Below are 23,194 nucleotides of genomic sequence, written 5' to 3'. Positions count from 1 at the left end.
GACCGAAAGAACAAGATCCAGGGTACAAGCGGCCGAAATAGGCTTCCTCAGGAGGGTAGCTGGCATCTCCCTTAGAGATAGGGTGAGAAGCTCAGTTATCCATGAGGAGCTTGGAGTAGAGCCGCTGCTCCTTCGCGTCGAAAGGAGCCAGTTGAGGTGGTTCGGGCATCTGGTAAGGATGCCCCCTGGGCGCCTCCCTAGGGAGGTGTTCCAGGCACGTCCAGCTGGGAGGAGGCCCCGGGGAAGACCCAGGACTAGGTGGAGGGATTATATCTCCAACCTGGCCTGGGAACGCCTCGGGATCCCCCAGTCGGAGCTGGTTAATGTGGCTCGGGAAAGGGAAGTTTGGGGTCCCCTGCTGGAGCTGCTACCCCCGCGACCTGACCCCGGATAAGCGGACGAAGATGGATGGGATGGGAAGATTGTAATCTTCCAAAAGAAAGCCAGATCCCAGGCAACCAGACACCTTTTCACTCTAGGAAACACGGTTCTAGAGTGTTACGACTACCTAGGCCTGAACTCAGTGCCTCAGGAAGCTTTGACCATGCAGTGAATGCGCTAAAAGAGAAAGCTTGCAGAGCTCTTTATGCCATCAAAAGGAATTTTAGTAAAATACAAATTCCAATTAACATCTGGTGCAAAATCTTTGACAGTGTCATCATGCCAATTGCACTGTATGGATGTGAGATATGGGGTCCACTCAGTAAGCTCGACTACACTAGAATCCCTGCATGCAGAATTTATCAGAAATATTCTCAGGGTCCAAAGGAAAACACCCACAAATGCATGCAGGGCAGAATTAGGCAGATTCCCATTGGCTTTAAACGTACAAAAAAGATCGTTAAAATTCTGGATACATCTGCAATCCAGTGCAGAAAATACCATAAAGTTTCAAGCAATCAAAAGCCAAGAGGTCAGCCCTGAAACCAGTCCCCTCTGTCAGCTGGTTCTGAAGTTAACTTATACACTAACCCATCCATCTCAGACCAGCACTGCTTTCCAAAATCACATCAAAATCAAACAAATTATGAATCAAAGTAAGAAGAAATATCTGGAACATTGGGATGATCAAACTAAATCACAATCCAAATTAGAATGCTACTTGTCACTAAAAAGAGATTATGAACTGGCAGAGTACCTCTCCACCGTCAGAGATACCAAGCAGAGACCACAGCCTCGCCATAGAGAAAGACCAGTACAGGTACAGGCTCAGTGACCACAGCCTCGCCATAGAGACAGACCAGTACAGGTACAGGCTCAGTGACCACAGCCTCGCTGTAGAGAAAGACCAGTACAGGTACAGGCTCAGTGACCACAGCCTCGCCGTAGAGAAAGACCAGTACAGGTACAGGCTCAGTGACCACAGCCTCGCCGTAGAGAAAGACCAGTACAGGTACAGGCTCAGTGACCACAGCCTCGCCGTAGAGAAAGACCAGTACAGGTGCAGGCTCAGTGACCACAGCCTCGCCGTAGAGAAAGACCAGTACAGGTACAGGCTCAGTGACCACAGCCTCGCCGTAGAGAAAGACCAGTACAGGTACAGGCTCAGTGACCACAGCCTTGCCGTAGAGAAAGGCCGCTACAAACAAGCATGGCTTCACTAAGGGAACAAAATTCCAAATTTTAGCTCCCTTAGTGACTCTGATAAACTGGCCCACCTGCTAGGAAAAAATTGCAAGATGGCGCTGTGTCGTGTGGTAGCCTGTTGCAGCAGCTCCTGATGTGTATGTGTATTTTGTGTGTTTTTAGTCACTTTTTGATCTTTAAGTGCAGTTCTTTTTTAACGGTAACTTAGAACATCTGTGTTGAGATGGCTTCTGTCAACTTTGGAACTTTTCTTTTAGTTCTATTCTTACTTTTTTGTAACTGCGAGTTACGTACAAGGCAGCGGGACTATTGTTTACACTCGCAATCAGCTGATAGCGCTGTGTCGACCTGTGCTGCTGCTGGGGCCAAGCCTGAAATCCTGAAGGAACTACAGAGGAGACGCCGGGGTTGCAGTGGTGGATTAAAACGTAAGGCAAAAAAAGAAAACATAAGCCTGCCGTCCCAGTGATTATGGGGAATGTACAGTCTCTGGGAAATAAGATGGACGAACTTGCGGCGCTCATTAAAACCCAGAGGGAGTTCCACAAGTGCAGCATACAGTGTTTTACCAAGACATGGCTGCACTCGCACATCCCGGACCATGGCACGGCGGTACCTGGCTTTTTGACAGTTCAGGCAGACGGGGGGGGGTTACATTGTATGTGAGTGATAAGTGGTGCAATCCTGGACATGTGAATGTGAAGGAACTTTTCTGTAGCCCGGACATTGAAATGCTGACTGTGGGGTTTCGTCCTTACTATTTACCGAGGGAGCTTACGTCCGCCATAGTGATCGCTGTTTACATTCCACCATCTGCTGATGCGGGGATGAGCAGACTCTATTTCCTGAGGAAGCTGAGATCCTTCAACATATGCAGCAGAATGTTGGAGATGTTCTACCAGTCTGTTGTGGCCAGCACTCTGTTCTCCTCTGCTATCTGCTGGGGCAGCAGCATCGGAGCCAGCGACACAAACAGACTGAACATCAAGAAGGCTGGCTCCGTTATTGGCTGCAAACAGGACACTTTTGAAGCTGTGGTGAAGAGGAGGTCACTGAAGAAACTGTTATCTATCATGGATAACCCCGACCACCCTCTCTACCCCACACTGGTCCAACAGAGGAGCACCTTCTCTAAGAGGCTCCGACAGCTTCGATGTCGCACGGACCGCTACAAGAAATCATTCCTACCACAGGCATTACAACTTTTTAACACTTCATCACTGGGTGCTAGATAAGGCTCATAGACATCACGTCCGTCCGTCTATCTATCTATCTATCTATCTATCTATCTATCTATCTATCTATCTATCTATCTATCTATCTATCTATCTATCTATCTATCTATCTATCTATCTATCTATCTATCTATCTATCTATCTATCTATCTATCTATCTATCTATCTATCTATCTATCTATCTAGGACTGACTGCTCCGCTGGCTGCCAAATACGTTGCAGCTTGCCATGACATGAGGGACAGTGAGTCGGACACCTTGCCACAATGCCCGACCTAATGTCTGAACTTAATCCAATGTATTGTAATGCGTAGACTGTCTATGTGTGTGTGTGTGTGTGTGTGTGTGTGTGTGTGTGTGTGTGTGTTCATGCGTACGTGTGTGTGTGAAAGAGAGAGAGAAAGTGAGTGTGTACACAGAATTTTTTTATGTTACATGTTACTATTTCCCTTAATGCTGTTTTAAAATTGTTACTGTAAAAAAATAATTGCTATGCTGTTTTGTTTGTGCTGTGGCAACACTGTACCTACAGTCATGTTAATAAAGCAACCTTGAATTGAACAATTATGGCACATTTTTGATTGCTATGACAATTTTTTCAATACTTTTAACAACTTTCCTAAACTCTTAACACAGTTAGTACAACATCTGTCTGTGTAGACTATACAATTAACACATTTCTTGTTGCTTTGACACAAAATCCATACAGTTAACACATTTAAAATGCTTGATCTTCTTTTACACACAAGCTCAACCAAGACCAAAACAATGGATCTTTACTGACCAATTTACAAATGCTTTCACTCTGTAAGTCAGAACAGATAACATCATGTTCTAAACCTAACATATTGGCTAAAGTCAAAGTGAACAGCTGCTCACAAATAAACACAAGTATACCCCCTCCATTTTATTCCATTGCTACTGAGAAACAGCTGATTGAAGTTATGCAAATAGATCAATCACAGCTGATTCCCATCTAGGAAACACACTCAGGTGTTGAGGTTCTTTCAATCGCATGACCATATGTTACTGTACTGTAGTAGTACATATAGTAAAAGAGGATCTATTTGGGCTGATTTTCTGTGGAAAAGGAACAATAAAGATGAACATAAAGAAAGTAAGAAAAATTGCTGCACGAGTGAGATGAAGACAAGATCCATGACAATTCTGTCTCTGTCTTCTTTTTTTCATACAGTAAACCGTACATTCTATAAAGCTACTCTGAGATGGGTCATTCATTTTCGGTATTGAATTTCTGCAGCAAAAGAAACAAAATGCATACATTTACTAAACCCAACAAAACAAAAATGTAGAGAGGCTGTGTAAAACACAATCTATGGTCAATACAATATACTGTTGTGTGTTGTATAAGGGCAGACCTGACACATAAAATAATGCAGTTTCTGTAATTCCATGTGATGTTAGTGTTCTGTATGACATTGTGCAGTGATTGACTAAATGTTCCTGTTGGGAGAGAACATGTGATAGTGTTCTGGAAGAATTATTAGATTCTGAGACATGTTTGCATTGTTTTGGTGGATATAGTGTATTGTGTTAGTGAGTTATTGAATTTTGAAAATCAGTGTTGGAGTTTAGTTTTCAATGTGTGATTTTGAGAATTAAATTAACTGTTTTGTCAATCGTGTGTTGTAGGTGTGTTGGTGCGTTAAGAGTTTAGGAAAGTTGTTAAAAGTATTGAAAAATTTGTCATAGTGATCGGAAAAACTGTTTTCAACATGTTTAGGAGCAGCGCCCCCTGGTGACCTCACGAATGAGAACGTACCACAGGTAAAGTTTAGTCCACTTATTGATCCAGGTAAACATGGAGATGAATTATAATATCATACAGAAAGTTCTTTCATTCACTTTATACACTTGATTTAGAGTTCAATCATCATCATCAAGAATATTCAACACTGAGTAAAACAAGCTTATGTTAATGTCATGTTAACGTTATATGTTTTTAATAATGTTAGTTTTTCTAACGTTGCTCTTTTAAAATGCTAATGTAAATGAAAATATATTTCTGAAAACAAAATCATCCAGAAACCTCATGAAAGTTAAAAGTTTAGCCGACAGAAACCTAAAATAATGTGCCAGCAAAGTTACTTACACAAGTTATTTGATTATATCTTTAAGTTGTAAAATATTCAGACTGAAGTGGTAATATCTCCAGAGTAAAGTAGTAATATCTTATTAGTAGAATAAAGTCCTAAAGACGTTAGAGCTAGTTAGTTAGTTAGCTAGTTAAAAGTAGTTTTTTTGAAGTTTTCTTTAACGTTTTTGATGCTTTTTTTCAACGTTTTTGACCACAAACTGCCAGCCTCTGGTCTGGATCAATCGGTTCATTTTTAATCTGTCTAGAGTATCTCTATCAAAGCATCAAAGTGAGCCACTGACATCCTGAAGTAAACTCTGAAGGATCGGGATAATCTTTTTAATAATAATAATTAATCCTGAAGTAAACTCTGAAGGATCGGGATAATCTTTTTAATAATAATAATTAATCCTGAAGTAGGCTCTGGAGCCGATATTTCCTGTTTCTTTTTCTTTTTTTAAGAATGTTTCCACAGCCAGAACCAGAACACAGAATCCGACTTTAACTTGTTGTTTCGTCTCTGATCTGATTGGTCCACACAGATGATTGACTCCCTCAGGTTCTCATCGGACAGGAAGTGGGAGGAGCAGCGTGGAGGAGAAACTCAGTGTCCACCAGCGTCCACAGACTCGCCCGCCGTCTCCTGGGTGTCTCCGTTCTGCAGGGCATGCTTCCTGTACGCCTTCTGGATCACTGTGGCCGCTACAACTTCCTGTTTCCTCTGCAGGGTGCTGCTGATTGGTTCACACGACACCTGCAGGGAACAATATTCAGACTTATATTCAAAGTTATATTCAGAGTTATATCAGCTTAGATCAGACTGTTGTGTGAATGTTTAGAAGGGACACAAGGAATCAGCAGATTTCTATCCTGGATCAGCATGTGATCAGCATCTGAAAACTGTAAAAACATCCACAGATTCTGTTTCTGTCTAACCCTACGAAACCATGAAAGTGAGTCGGCCGTTACACCTTTGACTTCAGGACAGTTTGTTAAACCCTGTTTTCAAAATGCTTTAAAAACAATACTTAGAACAGAATTGACCAAATCACCAGACTGATCTCAGTAAGTGGCGTATGTATGACACACCAATTCGTATGCCATTTTTGCCGTGTTATCAAGATGCATAATCGCTTTTTCGCATGTTTATCAACGCCGTTTGGCCTCCATTGACTTTATTACCTATTACCATTACCTTGCGATTGTGTCAATTTACGCCCGCGTTTTTTAAACTAATGTATTTCAATAGGAAGCATGTTTCGTGATCACAACACGATTCTCAATAAGAAGATGACGTAGCATTAAGAGCGACTACGGTAGCGAGTAGTATGAAAGCCCGAAAATCCGCATAGGGAGGTGGATAGGTCAAACAACACAGGACTTTCACCCAGGAGACCGGGGATCGTGTGCCACGTGGATCGTGTGCCGCATGTCACGTTTCCTAAACCCAACGGTAGCTTTCTTCTTTTACTAAACCCAAATGTCCGTTGTATACGCCATAGACATACACGCGGATAGCTCAACATGCGTACAGATAACACGCTACTTGGCTTAAGAAAGTTGCGTGTATGTTTACGCAAAGTCATGACGTCACATTGAAATCACAGAGTTCAACGTCTCTGAGGAACATCTGGATCTACTTTCATCTCTTTCATCTAAAATGCATGTTTGATGCTTTCATATGTCAACACTTTTGGCTAACTAGCCCAAACTAGCAGTCAGTCTGCCCGAGAGTGTAAGAGTGTAAAACCTTAGACGGGTTGAATCTTTCCTCCATTTTGGCTTTGAGAGCGTTCATCTTTTCTAAGTCACCGACCACCTACACACAGATGGAATATAACAATAAGAATCATACAAAATATACATTTTTATGTAGTATTTATTTATTCTCGAGGATGATTATTGACTATGTATTGTTGTATGTTGTGTCTGAATGTGCCTGACCACAAATGAAGTTATTTTGATTTTCTTTTTGATTATTAATAAGAATAATGTTATAATATTAGGTGATGTTACCTGTGATGCGAGAGCCAGCAGAACGTCCACGCAGCGGATTCTGTCTCCAGGAAGAAGAGGCAGATCCATGTGGATCAGTCTGACGGAGTTTGGTTTAGGAATCCTCAGAGGATCCTGCAGAGCGTCGCAGAAATCTAAAAGCTGACTGTAGAACACAACAGTTCATCAGAGCACGGTATGTGGTGGAGAGAGCTAGAGAGCACGGTATGTGGTGGAGAGAGCTAGAGAGTAGACAACAGAAGTTATATGACTTACAGTTCTCAAGGACGCATGCAGTGGAGATCACGACTAGAGCAACAGTCTCTTTTTCCTTTCTCTCCCTTTTCCGCCGGGTGGCGTGCATACCTGCTCGCGGTGTGAAGCGCGTGTCAACGCTATTCTCGGACATGCACTCTAAAAATCACTGATTATAGACGGCCTTTTGAGAAATATCTTTATACTGCAAGGCTATATTTATTTTATGTTTATTTGTTATTTATATATTATTGTATTGCCATTACCTGTTTTCCCTGTTTTAATACAGAAGTTTAGTTTAGTAAATATATCACATTTTTCAGTGTGATATCTGATGTGAAAAGAAGGAAATGGTTCTAACATTACTTTTTAGATGTGTGTGAATTTCCCCCACCAGGAGTACTTTATATAGTTCTATTTTATAGCGATTGATTATCTGTTCATGTTCTGTGCAAAAATATAAAATGTTCTATTAAAGAAAAGATAGAAAATAAATATTTGCGTGTGCTGTAAAGTGGTTAGAAAATATGAAATCGAAATCAGCCTAGAAAATTGTAATCGGTGCATCTCTAGTAGGAACTGGAGCTCATCAGTCTGAATAGTATCGTGTAGGGAGCTCGGTCTCACCTGTACTGTATGACCTGTGAGGCTTCGGGGTCTAACTCCCTCCAGGTTTTCTGAAACATCTGCAGGTCGTCCTCACTCAGCTGCTCGCCATCATCTGAGCCGAGCGTCTCCATGACGACGGCGATGTACAGGTGGACCAGCAGCAGGAAGCACAGGAACAGGTGGCTGAAGAAGAAGGCGATGGCGAGCCCCGGGTTGATGCAGTTACCTCTCACCGGGAACCCCGGGTGCTCCATGTAGGGGTCGCAGTCCGGCGGCCGGTTCAGGAAGGGACGCAGCAGACCGCCCCAGGACGCTGACGTGCTGATCGTAAACACGCAGAGCACGCTGCTCCCAAATGTCTCGAAGTTAAAGATGTCGTCTATCATGGCCTCCCGCTTCACAAAGGCAAAATGTAACATGCCAAACACGGAGGAAGAGAACGTGATGATGACGAGGACAACGCTGATGTTGAACAGGGCAGGAAGTGACATCATGAGGGACAGAAGCAGCTTCCTAGTTCCACGGGCGTAGCGAAGGATAGAGAGGACACGGAGGACACGAAAAAAAAATTACCTGAAGAGAGAGACAGAGAGAATTATTAGATATGCAAATGTTCCTGCCGACACTGTTCTTCATGTTTTTTCTACGTTTTTGTCATTTTTCTACTTTTTAGTTGCTTTGTTCAGTGTTCTTTTTTTTTTAAAGATTTTTTTTGGGGCTTTTTTTTACCTTTATTAGATAGACAGGAAAGGTGGGAGAGAGATAGGGGATGACACGCATCAAAGGGCTGCAGGTCAGACTCGAACCCGGGCCGCAGCAAAGGACTCAGCCTACATGGGGTGCAAGCTCTACGGGGTGAGCTAGAGGTAGCCACTTGTTCAGCGTTCTTGATTGATTGATTGTCTAGCCTGGGAAAACCCTGACGAACTTCCGGCAAATCTGAGATTTGATCTGCAAGTCAGTCTGGTCAAGAGCCCATTCAAGCCCATTTCCAATTTTTCCAAATCGAGGCACCAATCACAACCGTTGAGGCGGGCTTTACACCAATCACAACCGTTGAGGTGGGCTTTACACGATGACGAAGCTTTTTGTTTACATTCAACATGACGGCCACCGAAGCACAGCAACCCATTGATGCCGCTGTCGCTGCCACGTCCCCCGGATCGTTGGTCTGATTGGTTGAAGGACTATCCAATGGCGCAGAGAGGCATTTGAGGGGTGTCAGTTGTTGACGTCCCTTTGGAAATGAGCTAGGAATTAACCTTCCTCAGACCCACTCTCAGTTACAACTGAGAAGGGTCTGGGGTCAACCAGGCTAGCTTTTGTCACTTCAGTTGGTTAACTCAAGTCAACAACGCCGGACAAAGTGACAAAAACATTAAAAAAAACATCAACAACATTAAAAAAAGCAACATAAAAAAAATAAATAGTGACAGACAACGATGCATTTTAACTGGAGAATGACTTGAACCCAGTCCTATCAGCGACGTACCCACGATGGACAAGATGAGCACCAGGAAGTCCAGGACGTTCCAGCCGTCCGTGAAGTAGTGGCATCTGAGCGCCACGATCTTCAGAATAAACTCCACCAAGAAGGGGATGATGAAGAGGAAGTAGAACCACGACAGGATGACCTCCATCTGCAGGCTCTGGTCATTCGTCTCCATCATCAGAACCACCATGTTCAGGCAGATCACCGTCGCCATGGCGACACTGAACCACTGCGAAGTCACCAGGTCAAAGAACCGAGCCTGGAACCGGTTCTGAAACAGGGAAAACAGACGATGTCAGAGCATCTGCATCAAACAGAAACCAGAGAGAGTTTATTCTGCAAGACCCAAAAATAAAATGAGAAGAGTCTGTCATGGCGGGTGCAAGATCCAATAGAGTTTAAACTCGGATTAAGATTTAATAAAAACTAGACATGCAGAATCATCACGAGCGTCACACGGGGATGACTAGGTTAAAAAATGTTGTTTGAGTGATCTGATATCGATGAATAAAACCCAGAAATGGACTTTCAATATCTATGTCTTTTCACCATGAATGGAGAAGTAAAACATCCTTTTTGGGCTCAGTTCTTAAACCTGGTGCATGAAAAACTGAGGGTTTCTTCTTGTTCTGACAGTTTACAGCGTTAGTTCTCTGAGAATCTCTTTTATATCATATATATTATATATATTAGATGAACTGGGATTGGGACTGAAGTTCCCCTGATCTGACTGATATCCAATCAGAAATGCAATTGAATCAGGACCTTATGAATCACATTCAATGCAGGAGATCATTTGTGATTTGGGATTTCCTCTGCTGCTGCTGCGTAAATACGGACCCCGGCCTGACCTTTATTTCCTGTAAACGCAGGAACCGACCGGAGGTCGGGGAACAGGTTTCTGAGGAACCAACCTGAGGTCGGGGAACAGGTTTCTGAGGTTTCATCACAAGTCTCTTCATGTCTTTCTGCTGCTCCGCTGTCATGAAGATGGGTGTCCCTGCAGAGTAAAGACAGAAATAAAGACTAGTTAACACCAGAGTAAAGACAGAAATAAAGACAGAAATAAAGACTAGTTAACACCAGAGTAAAGACAGATATAAAGACTAGTTAACACCAGAGTAAAGACAGATATAAAGACTAGTTAACACCAGAGTAAAGACAGAAATAAAGACTAGTTAACACCAGAGTAAAGACAGATATAAAGACTAGTTAACACCAGAGTAAAGACAGAAATAAAGACTAGTTAACACCAGAGTAAAGACAGATATAAAGACTAGTTAACACCAGAGTAAGGACAGATATAAAGACTAGTTAACACCAGAGTAAGGACAGATATAAAGACTAGTTAACACCAGAGTAAAGACAGAAATAAAGACTAGTTAACACCAGCGTAAAGACAGATATAAAGACTAGTTAACACCAGAGTAAGGACAGATATAAAGACTAGTTAACACCAGAGTAAAGACAGATATAAAGACTAGTTAAACCCAGAGTAAGGACAGATATAAAGACTAGTTAACACCAGAGTAAAGACAGAAATAAAGACTAGTTAACACCAGAGTAAGGACAGATATAAAGACTAGTTAACACCAGAGTAAAGACAGAAATAAACACTAGTTAACACCAGAGTAAGGACAGATATAAAGACTACTTAACACCAGAGTAAGGACAGATATAAAGACTAGTTAACGCCAGAGTAAGGACAGATATAAAGACTAGTTAACACCAGAGTAAAGACAGAAATAAAGACTAGTTAACACCAGAGTAAAGACAGAAATAAAGACAGAAATAAAGACTAGTTAACACCAGAGTAAAGACAGATATAAAGACTAGTTAACACCAGAGTAAAGACAGATATAAAGACTAGTTAACACCAGAGTAAAGACAGAAATAAAGACTAGTTAACACCAGAGTAAAGACAGATATAAAGACTAGTTAACACCAGAGTAAGGACAGATATAAAGACTAGTTAACACCAGAGTAAGGACATATATAAAGTCTAGTTAACAACAGAGTAAAGATAGATATAAAGACAGAAATGAAGACGAGTAAACACCAGCTCACAGAGACCACAAATTGGAGGTGTAGGATCTGACGCTCCCAGTGGACACACACCATCAGCCTGTCTGTCTGTCTTTCTGTCTGTCTGCCTGTCTCTCTGTCTGCATCTCTGTCTGTCTGTCTGCCTATTTGTCTCTCTGCCTGTCTGTCTCTCTCTCCGAGTGTCTCTCAGTGTGTCTGTCTGCCTGTTTGTCTGTCTGTCTACCTGTTTGTCTGTCTGCCTGTTTGTCTGTCTGTCTGTCTGTCAGCGTGTATAAAGACGTATCTTGTCTCTCTGCAGCCTGTCGATGATGACTCTGATGAAGAGGTTGAAGGTGAAGAAGCAGCCGAAGATGAAGAAACAGATGAAGTACAAATGCATGTACAGGTTGGACTCATAGATGGGCTGAGACTCCACCTACAAAAAAACAACAGTAGAGCTAACAGTGAAGCTAAAGTAAAGCTAACAGTAGAGCTAAAAGTAAAGTTAACAGTGAAGCTAAAAGTAAAGCTAACAGTAGAGCTAACAGTAAAGCTAACAGTGAAACTAACAGTGAAGCTAACCGTGAAGCTAACAGTAGGTGTACTGACCATCATGGCGTCCACGGCTGAGTTTATGATGTCCGGACTGTATGCCGAAGCCGCCTGGCAGAGAAACATCAAACACAGAAGTTGTTTTCAACTCATCATCGGGCTTAAATAGCAATAAATGCAAGAAAACGCAGTGCAATATGTTATTAAAATGCTAAAAACCTCTAAGAGCAACCAAAGGCCATTGAGAACAAATATGTCTTGAGATGTGTTTTAAAACTATCAATGGAGGGGGAACATCTGAGACAAAGTGGGAGATTATTCCAAAGCTTTAGAGCTGCCACAGAAAAGGCACAATCTCCCTTACCCACTAACCTTGATCGAGGAACAGTTAAAAACAATTGATTCGAGGATCTAAGAGGCCTGGAATTGGAGTAGGGGCCTAGGAGTTCTAAAGTACACTGGGGAGCCTGACCATGAATGGCTTTAAAAACAAATAAAAGAATCTTAAAATCAATTCTGTATTTAATAGGTAACCAATGCAGAGATGCTAGAATCGGTGTGATGCTTTCTCTTTTTCTTGTGCCAGTCAGAAGTCTCGCTGCAGCATTTTGCACCAGCTGCAAGCGAGACAAAGACGAATGGCCAACACCCAGATACAGTGAGCCAGGCGCGGAGCTGTGGGCGGGCCTGGACGGGTCTGGGCCCGCCCACATTGACAGCTGGCCCGCCCAATCAGAAATTCACAACAAAAAAATACTACGCTGTATAGTTAAATATGGATATTAGTACTGTATGTGGTGTATTTTATCTATAACATGTTAAAAAAGTACAATTATAAGTAAGCCTGATAACTATTTAAAAAGTTAAGTGCATTGTTTTTTTCATTGGTCAATGTAACATCAATGTAGCACTATTAAATCAGGCACGAACAACGGTAACGTTCGCTGTGTCATGGTATCTTGATTTTGCTTTAATATGGCTAAACAAGTTGCACTCACTCATTGTTGCTGAGGCTCAGCACACAGAAAGTGGACATAGTAGGCTACTGGGAGTGAATGTCTGAGGCTGGGTCTGTGTGAACTCTCACTGTGTGCGGGGTGAAGGCTGAGTTTCTCCCCGCAGGTCAGAAGCAGAAGCTCCGGCAGCTTTCTGTCGGTTTAAACCAGTCCAGAAGAAGACGCACAAACGGAGGCGAAGTTATGTTTTCCTAGGAGGGCGAAGCCATGTCCCGCCCTACCCTGCCTCTGATTGACTTACTCTGGTATTCTCACCCGAAATTTAACCAATCTCCTTCCTCATGCCTAAACCTAACCAATCCAACAAACAAAGGTACCAGCCAATCAGAGATGTATAAGGGCGGGACATTCATTCGCCATCCTAGAAACGCAAATTCGCCAATATCAGTGCACTTTATGGTCCTCTTCTGCTCAAATGCGTCCTACGTTCAACATAAAGAAACACATTTCTACAGGGACAAGAAAACAATACATGAGATAAAATAATGTTTTGGTTAAGGTCCAAACTATGACCTAGTATGTTGAAAATAGGAGATAGTTTGTTGATATGTTAACTTATTTAGCCTAGTCAAAAATATGAGTTAGTTAATCATAATTGGAAGTTGAACGAGCAGTATCTTGAACAACGAAAATAATAATCTATCTATAATGAATTCCCTTTTTCTCCTTTAAGCCCTGCGCAAAAAATGTTTCATCAGGCAACTCAAGACTGCTGCTCTAGTATCATTTCCTGGATTCGGGAACTATGTGGATGATTCGGGACAACTGCCTAGATTCAGGCCCACCTCGACTTAATCCAGGCCCACCCATCTGTCACGTTCTGCATCCGCCACTGCAGTAAATTGCAATAATCAAGCCTGGAGATTAATGCAATGGTGACAGTCTTCATATCATCAAACGACAGGATGGTCTTCAGTTTGGCAATATTCCGGTGTTGAAAAAAACTTTTCACCACTGAATTGATCTGTTTCTCAAAACGAAGTGATGAATCAAAGATGACACCAAGATTTCTGGCATGGACGTGCAGGTTAAGAGACATGCTTGCTGTGGTATTTTGGGGACCAAGAAGAAGAATCACCTCTGTTTTAGAGTCATTCAGTTGTAAGCAGTTTTTGGCCATCCAGTATTTCACATCCTGGAGGTAGTTAAGAATGGATGTAACCGAGTTTGAATCCCCCGGATTTAACGGCAAATAGGTTTGTGTATCATCGGCATAACGGTGGAAGGAAACAAGGAGGAATCCACAAATGCTGCACTGAAACATTGCACAAATGCTGCACTGAGGTCTAATAGAATTAGGATGGCACATTTACCACAGTCTAACGCCAGTAGCAGGTCATTAGAGACTTTAAGAATGGCCGATTCTGTACTGCGACAAGCCCTGAACCCAGATTGAAATGTTTCCATGATGTTGTTATTATCTAAATGAGCAAGTAGCTGAACATATACAATTTTCTCCAATACTTTAGACAGGAAGGGATGCTTGGAAATGGGACGGGAATTATTTAAATCTGATTTGTCAAGGTTCGTTTTTTAATAAGATGATGGACAATTGCATGTTTAGAAATGGATGGGACAGTTCCATTGGCAAGACTGCTGTTTATAATAAGGGACATTGTGGGACCTACAGTGTCCAATACATCCTTTAAAAGGTGATAAGGAACAATATCCAAAGGGTAGGTGGAGGACCTTGTATGAGCAATAGTGTCATAGACGAGAGACAGCGATACAGGCTGAAAACCATTAAGGATGGCAGGAAGGGGGGCATCAAACCAGGATCATAAATGGGCGGTGAGATATTTGAACGAATAAGATCTATTTTTGTTAAGAAAAATGTTAGAAAGTCCTCACAAATGGCTGTGGATGGTACAGGACAAGTGTTGTCAACAGGGGTGAGAACTAAATGTATTGTATGAACAAGGCTTTGGGATTGTGGTGGTTTTTGGAGATGATGGTGGTGAAATATTTGGCCCTTGCTGCTTTGACCGATAACTGATAATTAGCTAGACAGCCTTTCAGTATCTCAAAAGACACCTGTAGCCTGTCCTTTTTCCATTTTCTCTCTGCTTTCCGACATAGTCGTCTAAGAGCACGGGTGTCACTATTCAACCAAGGCTGAGATTTGGCTGTAGGTTTCCTGATAGTCAGAGGGGCAATGGAGTCCAAAATATTAAACTCTGTGATTAATAGGTCTGTATTCAGCTGATGGGGTGGGGTTTTAGAACTGCTAAGTGAAGAGAAGGCTCTGAAGGCATCTGAGAAATAACTTGGATGTATTTACAGATCGGCAGTAGTGAGCAGGAGTTTGATGATTGGAGATGATTTGAAACAAGGTGGAGAACGTGATACACTGATGGTCTGAGACACCCAAATCCTCCACATCCAGAGATTCAATGGACAGACCAAGCAAAACTAAGGTTGTGAGTAGGGCAGGTAACATGCTGCGTGAAGTTAAAAGAGTCCATAGTTGTAGCTGTGTTGTAGCCTCTGTATTATAGGTTATAGTACTGTGTTGTGGTTGATGTATTATGGGTTATATTACTGTGTTGTGGCTGATGTATTATGTGTTATACTACTGTGTTGTAGCTGCTGTATTATGGGTTATATTATTGTGTTGTGGCTGATGTATTATGGGTTATTCTACTGTGTTGTGGCTGATGTATTATGGGTTATTCTACTGTGTTGTGACTGATGTATTATGGGTTATACTACTGTGTTGTGACTGCTGTATTATGGGTTATACTACTGTGTTGTAGCTGCTGTATTATGGGTTATGCTACTGTGTTATAGCTGATGTATTATGGCTTATATTATTTTGTTGTGGCTGATGTATTATGGGTTATTCTACTGTGTTATAGCTGATGTATTATGGGTTATACTACTGTGTTGTAGCTGCTGTATTATGGGTTATACTACTGTGTTGTAGCTGCTGTATTATGGGTTATGCTACTGTGTTATAGCTGATGTATTATAGGTTATATTATTGTGTTGTGGCTGATGTATTATGGGTTATTCTACTGTGTTGTGGCTGATGTATTATGGGTTATTGTACTGTGTTATAGCTGATGTATTATGGGTTATTCTACTGTGTTATAGCTGATGTATTATGGGTTATACTACGGTGTTGTAGCTGATGTATTATGGGTTATACTACGGTGTTGTAGCTGCTGTATTATAGGTTATACTACTGTGTTGTGGCTGATGTATTATGGGTTATACTACTGTGTTGTAGCTGCTGTATTATAGGTTATACTACTGTGTTGTAGCTGATGTATTATAGGTTATATTATTGTGTTGTGGCTGATGTATTATGGGTTATTCTACTGTGTTGTGGCTGATGTATTATGGGTTATTGTACTGTGTTGTAGCTGATGTATTATGAGTTATATTATTGTGTTGTGGCTGATGTATTATGGGTTATTCTACTGTGTTGTGGCTGATGTATTATGGGTTATACTACGGTGTTGTAGCTGATGTATTATGAGTTATATTATTGTGTTGTGGCTGATGTATTATGGGTTATACTACGGTGTTGTAGCTGATGTATTATGGGTTATACTACTGTGTTGTGGCTGATGCATTATAGGTTATACTACTGTGTTGTGGCTGATGTATTATGAGTTATACTACTGTGTTGTGGCTGCTGTATTATCTGGTATACTACTGTGTTGTAGCTGATGTATTATGGGTTCTACTACTGTGTTGTAGCTGATGTATTATGGGTTATACTACTGTGTTGTAGCTGATGTATTATGGGTTCTACTACTGTGTTGTGGCTGCTGTAATATCTGTTATACTACTGTGTTGTAGCTGATGTATTATGGGTTCTACTACTGTGTTGTAGCTGATGTATCATGGGTTATTCTACTGTGTTGTAGCTGATATATTATGGGTTCTACTACTGTGTTGTGGTAGTGGTAGTGGTAGTGTATAAAGGGATATGTTTCTAGTGTATAAAGGGATATGTTTCTAGTGTATAAAGGGATATGTTTCTAGTGTATAAAGGTATATGTTTCTAGTGTATAAAGGGATATGTTTCTAGTGTATAAAGGGATATGTTTCTAGTGTATAAAGGGATATGTTTCTAGTGTTTCTAGTGTATAAAGGGATATGTTTCTAGTGTATAAAGGGATATGTTCCTAGTGTATAAAGGGATATGTTCCTAGTGTATAAAGGGATATGTTTCTAGTGTATAAAGGGATATGTTTCTAGTGTATAAAGGGATATGTTTCTAGTGTATAAAGGGATATGTTCCTAGTGTTACTGCTGAATTGCTTCCTGGTTTCACAAACTACCCAGCGGCCTGAATCACAGAATAAAATGTAGCGACGTTAGAAGGAATTGGCGTTAACTCGTGATATCGCATTCATCTTGACTGCCCTAATTATGAGAAACATTCACACATGTAAATGTTGAGATGTTCCCTGACCTTGTGCAGATGTTTGATAGCCAGAATACATATTATTATTATTATTATTATTATTATTATTATTATTATTATTATTATTATTATTATTATTATTATTAGTATTACGTACCCTGCATCAGACGCGTTTCCACACTGCAGAGCGTCACATTCACCAGGCAGGTAGTAATGGTTTGCTACCAGAGACAGACACAGACAGACATTAAATAAAACAGACATTAACATCTGGCAACAGCTGTAGATATCATCTTCATCATCATCTTCATCATACCCATGTTGTTCTTGAACTCGTTGAAATCGAACTCGGTATTTCCTGAGTTTGAGGCCTGCAGCCTCATGACACATTTTTTCATCAGAGCTCCCATGAAGAGCTGGTGACCAATCAGAGTAAAGAAGATGAGGCAGAACACGGCCAGGCCGATGACACCAGCGAGTCTCTTCACTGATTGGACGAGATCTCCAACAGTCTTCTTCAGACCTGAGAGGGGGCGGGGTTAAAAACTGTGTGTCATCATGCCTTATGGTTCAGGTCTAAACAAATAATCAACTAGAACTGCACACGGTTCTGACGGGCTCCAAGTGTCCGCCGCCACTCCGCACTGACGCCCCGACGCCACTCTGCCCACACAGAGACACACACACAGACACACACACACACACACACACACACACACACACACACCTGGGATGAGTGGGATGATCTTCAGGATTCGAAAAATTGGAGATATCCCTAAATATACAAACTCTTCCACACATCTGAAACACAGAAACATCATAATCAGCAAAAAGACAAAAAATACATGACCCCAAAGTACAAAAAACTAAAAAACACAGATAAATACAATGACCACAGAAACAAAAAAGTGACCACAAAGAGACAAAAAAAGCAGCGAAAATCAGACCGCATACTTTTTATAAAGCGAGAAAATGTCAAAACAAGTGAAAAAAAGGTAAAAAATGCAACAAAACTGTTGTGATGAATATGTTGATCAGATATTGATTATTACACTGTGAGGATGACCAGGACGTCCAGCCAGTTCCAGGGATCTCGGAGGAAGCTGAACTTTCCCAAACAGAAGCCTCGAGACGCCACCTTAATGACGGCTTCAAATATGTAGACGCTGGTGAACACTAGTCTGTTGGAAGACAAAAACACAGAAATATTTCAAACAATAAACATAAAAGCAAGCTGTTTCTCGTTGATGTTCATGCTCAGAAATTGCTCCTTTAATGTGCAGATTTGAAATGTTATTCCATGTTGCTTATTTTTGGCATTTCTTTCACACGAACATCCAAAAGCAGCACCAAAGTCTTTCTCTCTGAGTCCAACGGTCGGATGTCTGTACCAAGATGGTGGCGGCAGTTACGGAGGCCATATCTACCTATTGATGCATCTGCCATGGTCTGACGCTGAGGATAGATACATCGTCAGGGCGTTGGTTCAGATTGGAGCTGTGACTCATTTTAACCCTCGTTGACTGGCAACTTTTTGTTTTTCTGAGTCAAAATTTTAATAATAAATGAAAAACCATCAACGTTTTGGTCTTCTTTTTCAACACTTTTGTAGCTTTCCCTGATGTTTTTGGCACTTTTTTCAACGTTTATCGACTTTTTTCTGAAATTTTAAAAGCTTTTTTTTTTTGGTCACTTTTTTGACATTTTCGTCACTTTTTTCAAAGTTCTTTCATCAATTGTTTATTCTTCAAATGTTATAAAACGTAAAACGTTTTTTTTTTGACAAATTGTTTGAGAGAAACACAAATTTCTGATATAGAAACTTTTTGAAAATGGGTCAGATTTGACCCGAGGATGACAGGAGGGTTAAAGGGGTGACTGAATGCAAAACCGACTTTACCTTGTCATAGTTGAATAATGACAGTTTAGTGGGTAACTAGGACATACATAGAACCTCAAAATCCCATTGACACCTCTCTCCTCTGCAAATCTCACAATTTGAAACTGGCTCTGAAAACGGGCAAATCTCAACGAGCTGCCTAGTTGACGTCAACTCGGCGGCTCCTCCTCATTTGGCTCTAGTCTCTATCTTTGTCACGCCCCAACATTTACATAGGCTACACCACTAATCTGAGGTCAGCTTAGTCTTCTGAATAGGTCGCGCAGATCTCAGAAATTGTATACATTGTTCATCTGCTATTTTACCACTAAATTCACTTCTGAGACTTTTTTATGTGAGAAATCAACTATGTAGAGGTCAAATATGGGACGTTTTACCAAAATTGATGTCTAATTGCAAATTTTGTCCGACTGTGTGTCGTAGTTCATCAGGAGCTTAGCAGGCTACGTGACAGCGGCCGGTGCTGCTTTGCCGCCCGGCATGTCCTACTTCATAGACCCCGGCTCGCTGTGAACTAGTTGGATCTCCGTCATGAAGGGAAGCCCGCGGCGTTCCATACCCACGCAAAGTCACCGGTTCTGGGTTACAGGACTACAAAATGCTGAGGCCCTGATGGAGCTCCAGGGCCTGCAGCTAGCTGCGATCTTTACCCATAGGATTGAAGGGACAGTCGCAGCTAACGAAACCCCTAATGTTCACAAAAAAATCATTGAATTGAAATCGGACACCATAGTTAGCTTTATAAGACCTTGGGGTATATGTTATGTAAGTGGCGTGACGAAATTCAAACTGTAAATATACGAAATTTATGCCAAAAGTGTAGCAACGATCTTTTCCCATAGGATTAAATGGGACACATAGCCTAGCTTGCAGATGCGGAGCTCCGCGGAGCCCCGAGTCCCGGTCGTCCAGATACCCAGAAACGGTGACTTTCACTGGGTATGGAGGCTTCCGCTTTCTCGTCAGACTGTGTGGAGCTCCTAAAGTCCGACACGTCTTACCAAATTTGCAATTAGCCATCAATTTTCGTAAAACGGCCCATATTTGAGCTTTATATAGTTGATTTCTTGCTTAAAAAAGGCTCAGAAGTGAATTTAATAACGAAATAGCAGACAAACAATGCATAACTTTGCAGTGTCTGAAATATGAGACCTGCTGTCTCGTCTCCAATGTGTTTCTATGGGGTTCGCTCAAACCAATCAGCGCACAGCTCATCGAAATATTCATGAGCATACCATATTTGGAAGAAAAGCTCTTCTTCCAAATAGAGCCATATTCACAGGGTAGTTAAGGGCCTAATAAAATAGCATTCGGGCAATTTTCAGCCCAACCAATGTTACATACCCTATTAGGAGACCTTAAGGAACAGTGTAAAATACCCTATATAATCACTCAATCACCCCTTTAAATCATATTTTCTACTTTTCTGTTTGGTGACTGCATCAGACAGCGAGTGTTGAGACATTCAACAGTTTGACCTTTAGTGACCTTTAGTCTGCCTTTTCTCTGAGATGATGCTTTGTGAAGTATTTTGTAAAGCCAAGGACAGACTAGCTCTTTGTTTTTAAATTTTCACTCCACATTCCAGTTTCATGCTGTGAATCAGATCTGGTATTTACAGATTTTGCAGATTGCTTCAAGACTTTGTGGAATGTGGCTCATTGTGTCAAAACTTCCTGTTCTAGCAGCATGAAGTGAACACGTCTCTCATCACTTCTTTGTTTTGCTTTTTATTGTAAAGTACAATTAAGTTGAGGAACACTGCATTTGATGTGTTACAGTACTGTCGTTTCTTTTCTATTTTGTAGCTAATTATTTTGCATTGATCCAAATAAACCCATGTTGTGATTGTACTGTATTGTTTTTCATCAAAACATTTCAGGTTTGTCTGTAGTATTCTCTCTACTACTGCAGTACTTTTACAGGGATGTATTTACATGTAGTACCATAATGAAAGATGTATCACCTATTTTGTACTACAATATTTAATGATTGTACGAACGATGACCCAGTGAAACTATGGGTATCTTGTGTGTGGCTGATCTAAAGTAACGTTTCAATGGTATTTCACAATCAATTAGTTTTTTGAACCAGTGATTGTGCAAGTGCAATATTTCTCTAAAGATATGAATGCACAATGCAATGTTTTGAACATTGGACAGTCTGTGTAACAAGTGATCACCGTTTTGAATTTTGTGTCTAGAGTTTTGAAAAATCACATCAAGGTTCTGAAATTAGTAGCAACGGGATTGTAAAGAACTGTATACCCCAGAGAAATTAAATAAAATGAACAGTGAGATATCATTCCTCTGCTGGCGTTGACAAGTGGAATAAATATGAAAGTATGTACATAGATCTTGCTTTGATGTTTGATGGCAGCTAGGAAATGCATAGCTTTAAAATGGAAGGCTTCCAATCCCCAGCAATAGTCCACTGGTGGAATCAACTCTCAAGCTACTTTGTTATGGACAGAATTTATTATAAGAGTAAAGACAGAACCTCCAACTTTTTGAAGATATGGCATATGTCTCATAGAGAATTTGATTTTATAAATGTTTACATTAATGTTAGGGATAACGATAAAAGTGTTATCTGAGTGCATTAATTATGTTGTTTGATTTGTTTGTTTTGTAGTTTTGTGTCTTTATTTAGTTTGTTTTATTTTTATTTATGTTTTTGGCATTGCTTGTCTGTTTTGTCCTAGTGTGAAGGATCTGAAATATGAATAATGAGATTTATGTATGAAATATCTTTACACGGTTTATGCAATAAAAAAAAAAGAAAACCTCTGTTGCTAATTTCAGATAGTGTTTTGTATGAATGATTGCAAGTTTTAATTCGTGAACAAAGTGTCTAATGTAAAAAAGAGTGTGTAGTGTTTTGAAAGAAGTATGTTGCAGAATTGCAAACAGTGCAAGGCAGAAAATATATTTGTACTTTTGGTGCCTCTCTTTAAAGCAAGTGAAGGTTTTGATACTTTTGTCTAAGCATTCACTTTCACTATGTAAGCAATTGGCAAAAACTGTATTCTGGTGTGTGTGTGTGTGTGTGTGTGTGTGTGTGTGTGTGTGTGTGTGTGTGCGTGTGTGCGTGTGTGTGCATGTGTGCATGTGTGCATGTGTGCGTGTGTGTGTGCGTGTGAACTCACCCCAGAGTCATGAACCACGCTGGAGGATAACTCATCGTCATGTACACACAGTTGGTCAGAATCGTCGCCATGATGAAAAAACGGAAAACAGTTAAAGCTGTTAAAGAAAACCTCACCGACACGTCAAACACTGTAACACTGTAACACTCTGTCTGGGCTCTTTCACAGCTGCCTCATTTAGTTGTGATGAATGTCTCTAGAGTTATTTTCCCCTTGGTGCTGTTCCTTTTGCCAGCTGTGAATACAGCAATCACAATAGGATGCGCACCAAACCAACTCTGAATCGTTCGTTTGTCCGACCTCGAACAGACCCAACTGCTGGAAGAACTGCACATTTTTGGATATAAGGGCCGTCCACATCAAGAACGATAACTGTTAACATAAGGTGACAAGCATGCACTGCATGCTCCAGCTGATAATACAGTTTTTTTTTGATTGCTAAATGACAGTGGGCACAACTAGAGTCACATGTGCAAAACTCAAACTACAGTCTGCACTATCAACAGTCACCTGAGCTAAACAGTTCACATCACCTGCAAAACTCATTCAAAGCAACACAACTCTTAATACATGTCTCAAAACAGGCTCAGTGCAGCCAAACACTCAGCACAATCCTCACTGTGATAACACACACTGTCACTCAGAACACACTGAGTGTAAAAACACTAGCATCAAACACCAATACACAAATTACAAACTTTCTCATCTTTACGGTTTGAACAATTTGAGTGACTTGACACTACTCAATAGTTTATTTAAGGAAAATATATAGATTGTATAATATACCAATTTTTACATAAGGTAAACAAGAAGTGAATGAAAATCAGCAGTTTTCTTCAATATAGTATTTTGTCTCTGGTAATTTATGGACTTACTGGCCAAAAAAACTAAAGGTACATACG

The 23,194-nt window shown here is 40.9% G+C and overlaps 1 protein-coding gene across 1 annotated transcript in view; it reads right to left on the bottom strand.

The window, feature by feature from the left end:
* Window positions 1–3,225: 3,225 nt before the first annotated feature.
* LOC144521637 (sodium channel protein type 4 subunit alpha B-like) overlaps window positions 3,226–23,194 on the bottom strand; it is a 28,878-nt gene continuing 8,909 nt past the window's right edge. Inside the window, 15 exon segments of the mRNA XM_078256196.1 lie at window positions 3,226–5,673; window positions 6,670–6,738; window positions 6,936–7,080; window positions 7,797–8,394; window positions 9,250–9,541; window positions 10,185–10,277; window positions 11,600–11,731; window positions 11,905–11,958; window positions 12,220–12,258; window positions 12,894–12,996; window positions 17,402–17,465; window positions 17,561–17,767; window positions 17,972–18,045; window positions 18,297–18,425; window positions 22,293–22,382. Of these exon segments, the coding sequence (XP_078112322.1) occupies window positions 5,524–5,673; window positions 6,670–6,738; window positions 6,936–7,080; window positions 7,797–8,394; window positions 9,250–9,541; window positions 10,185–10,277; window positions 11,600–11,731; window positions 11,905–11,958; window positions 12,220–12,258; window positions 12,894–12,996; window positions 17,402–17,465; window positions 17,561–17,767; window positions 17,972–18,045; window positions 18,297–18,425; window positions 22,293–22,382 (2,239 nt within the window). The 3' untranslated portion in view covers window positions 3,226–5,523.

The sequence above is a fragment of the Sander vitreus genome, chromosome 8, assembly GCF_031162955.1.
Source record: "Sander vitreus isolate 19-12246 chromosome 8, sanVit1, whole genome shotgun sequence".
Lineage (NCBI taxonomy): Eukaryota > Metazoa > Chordata > Actinopteri > Perciformes > Percidae > Sander > Sander vitreus.
Note: the sequence above shows the minus strand (reverse complement) of the source record. Positions and strands in the feature narration are given on the sequence as shown.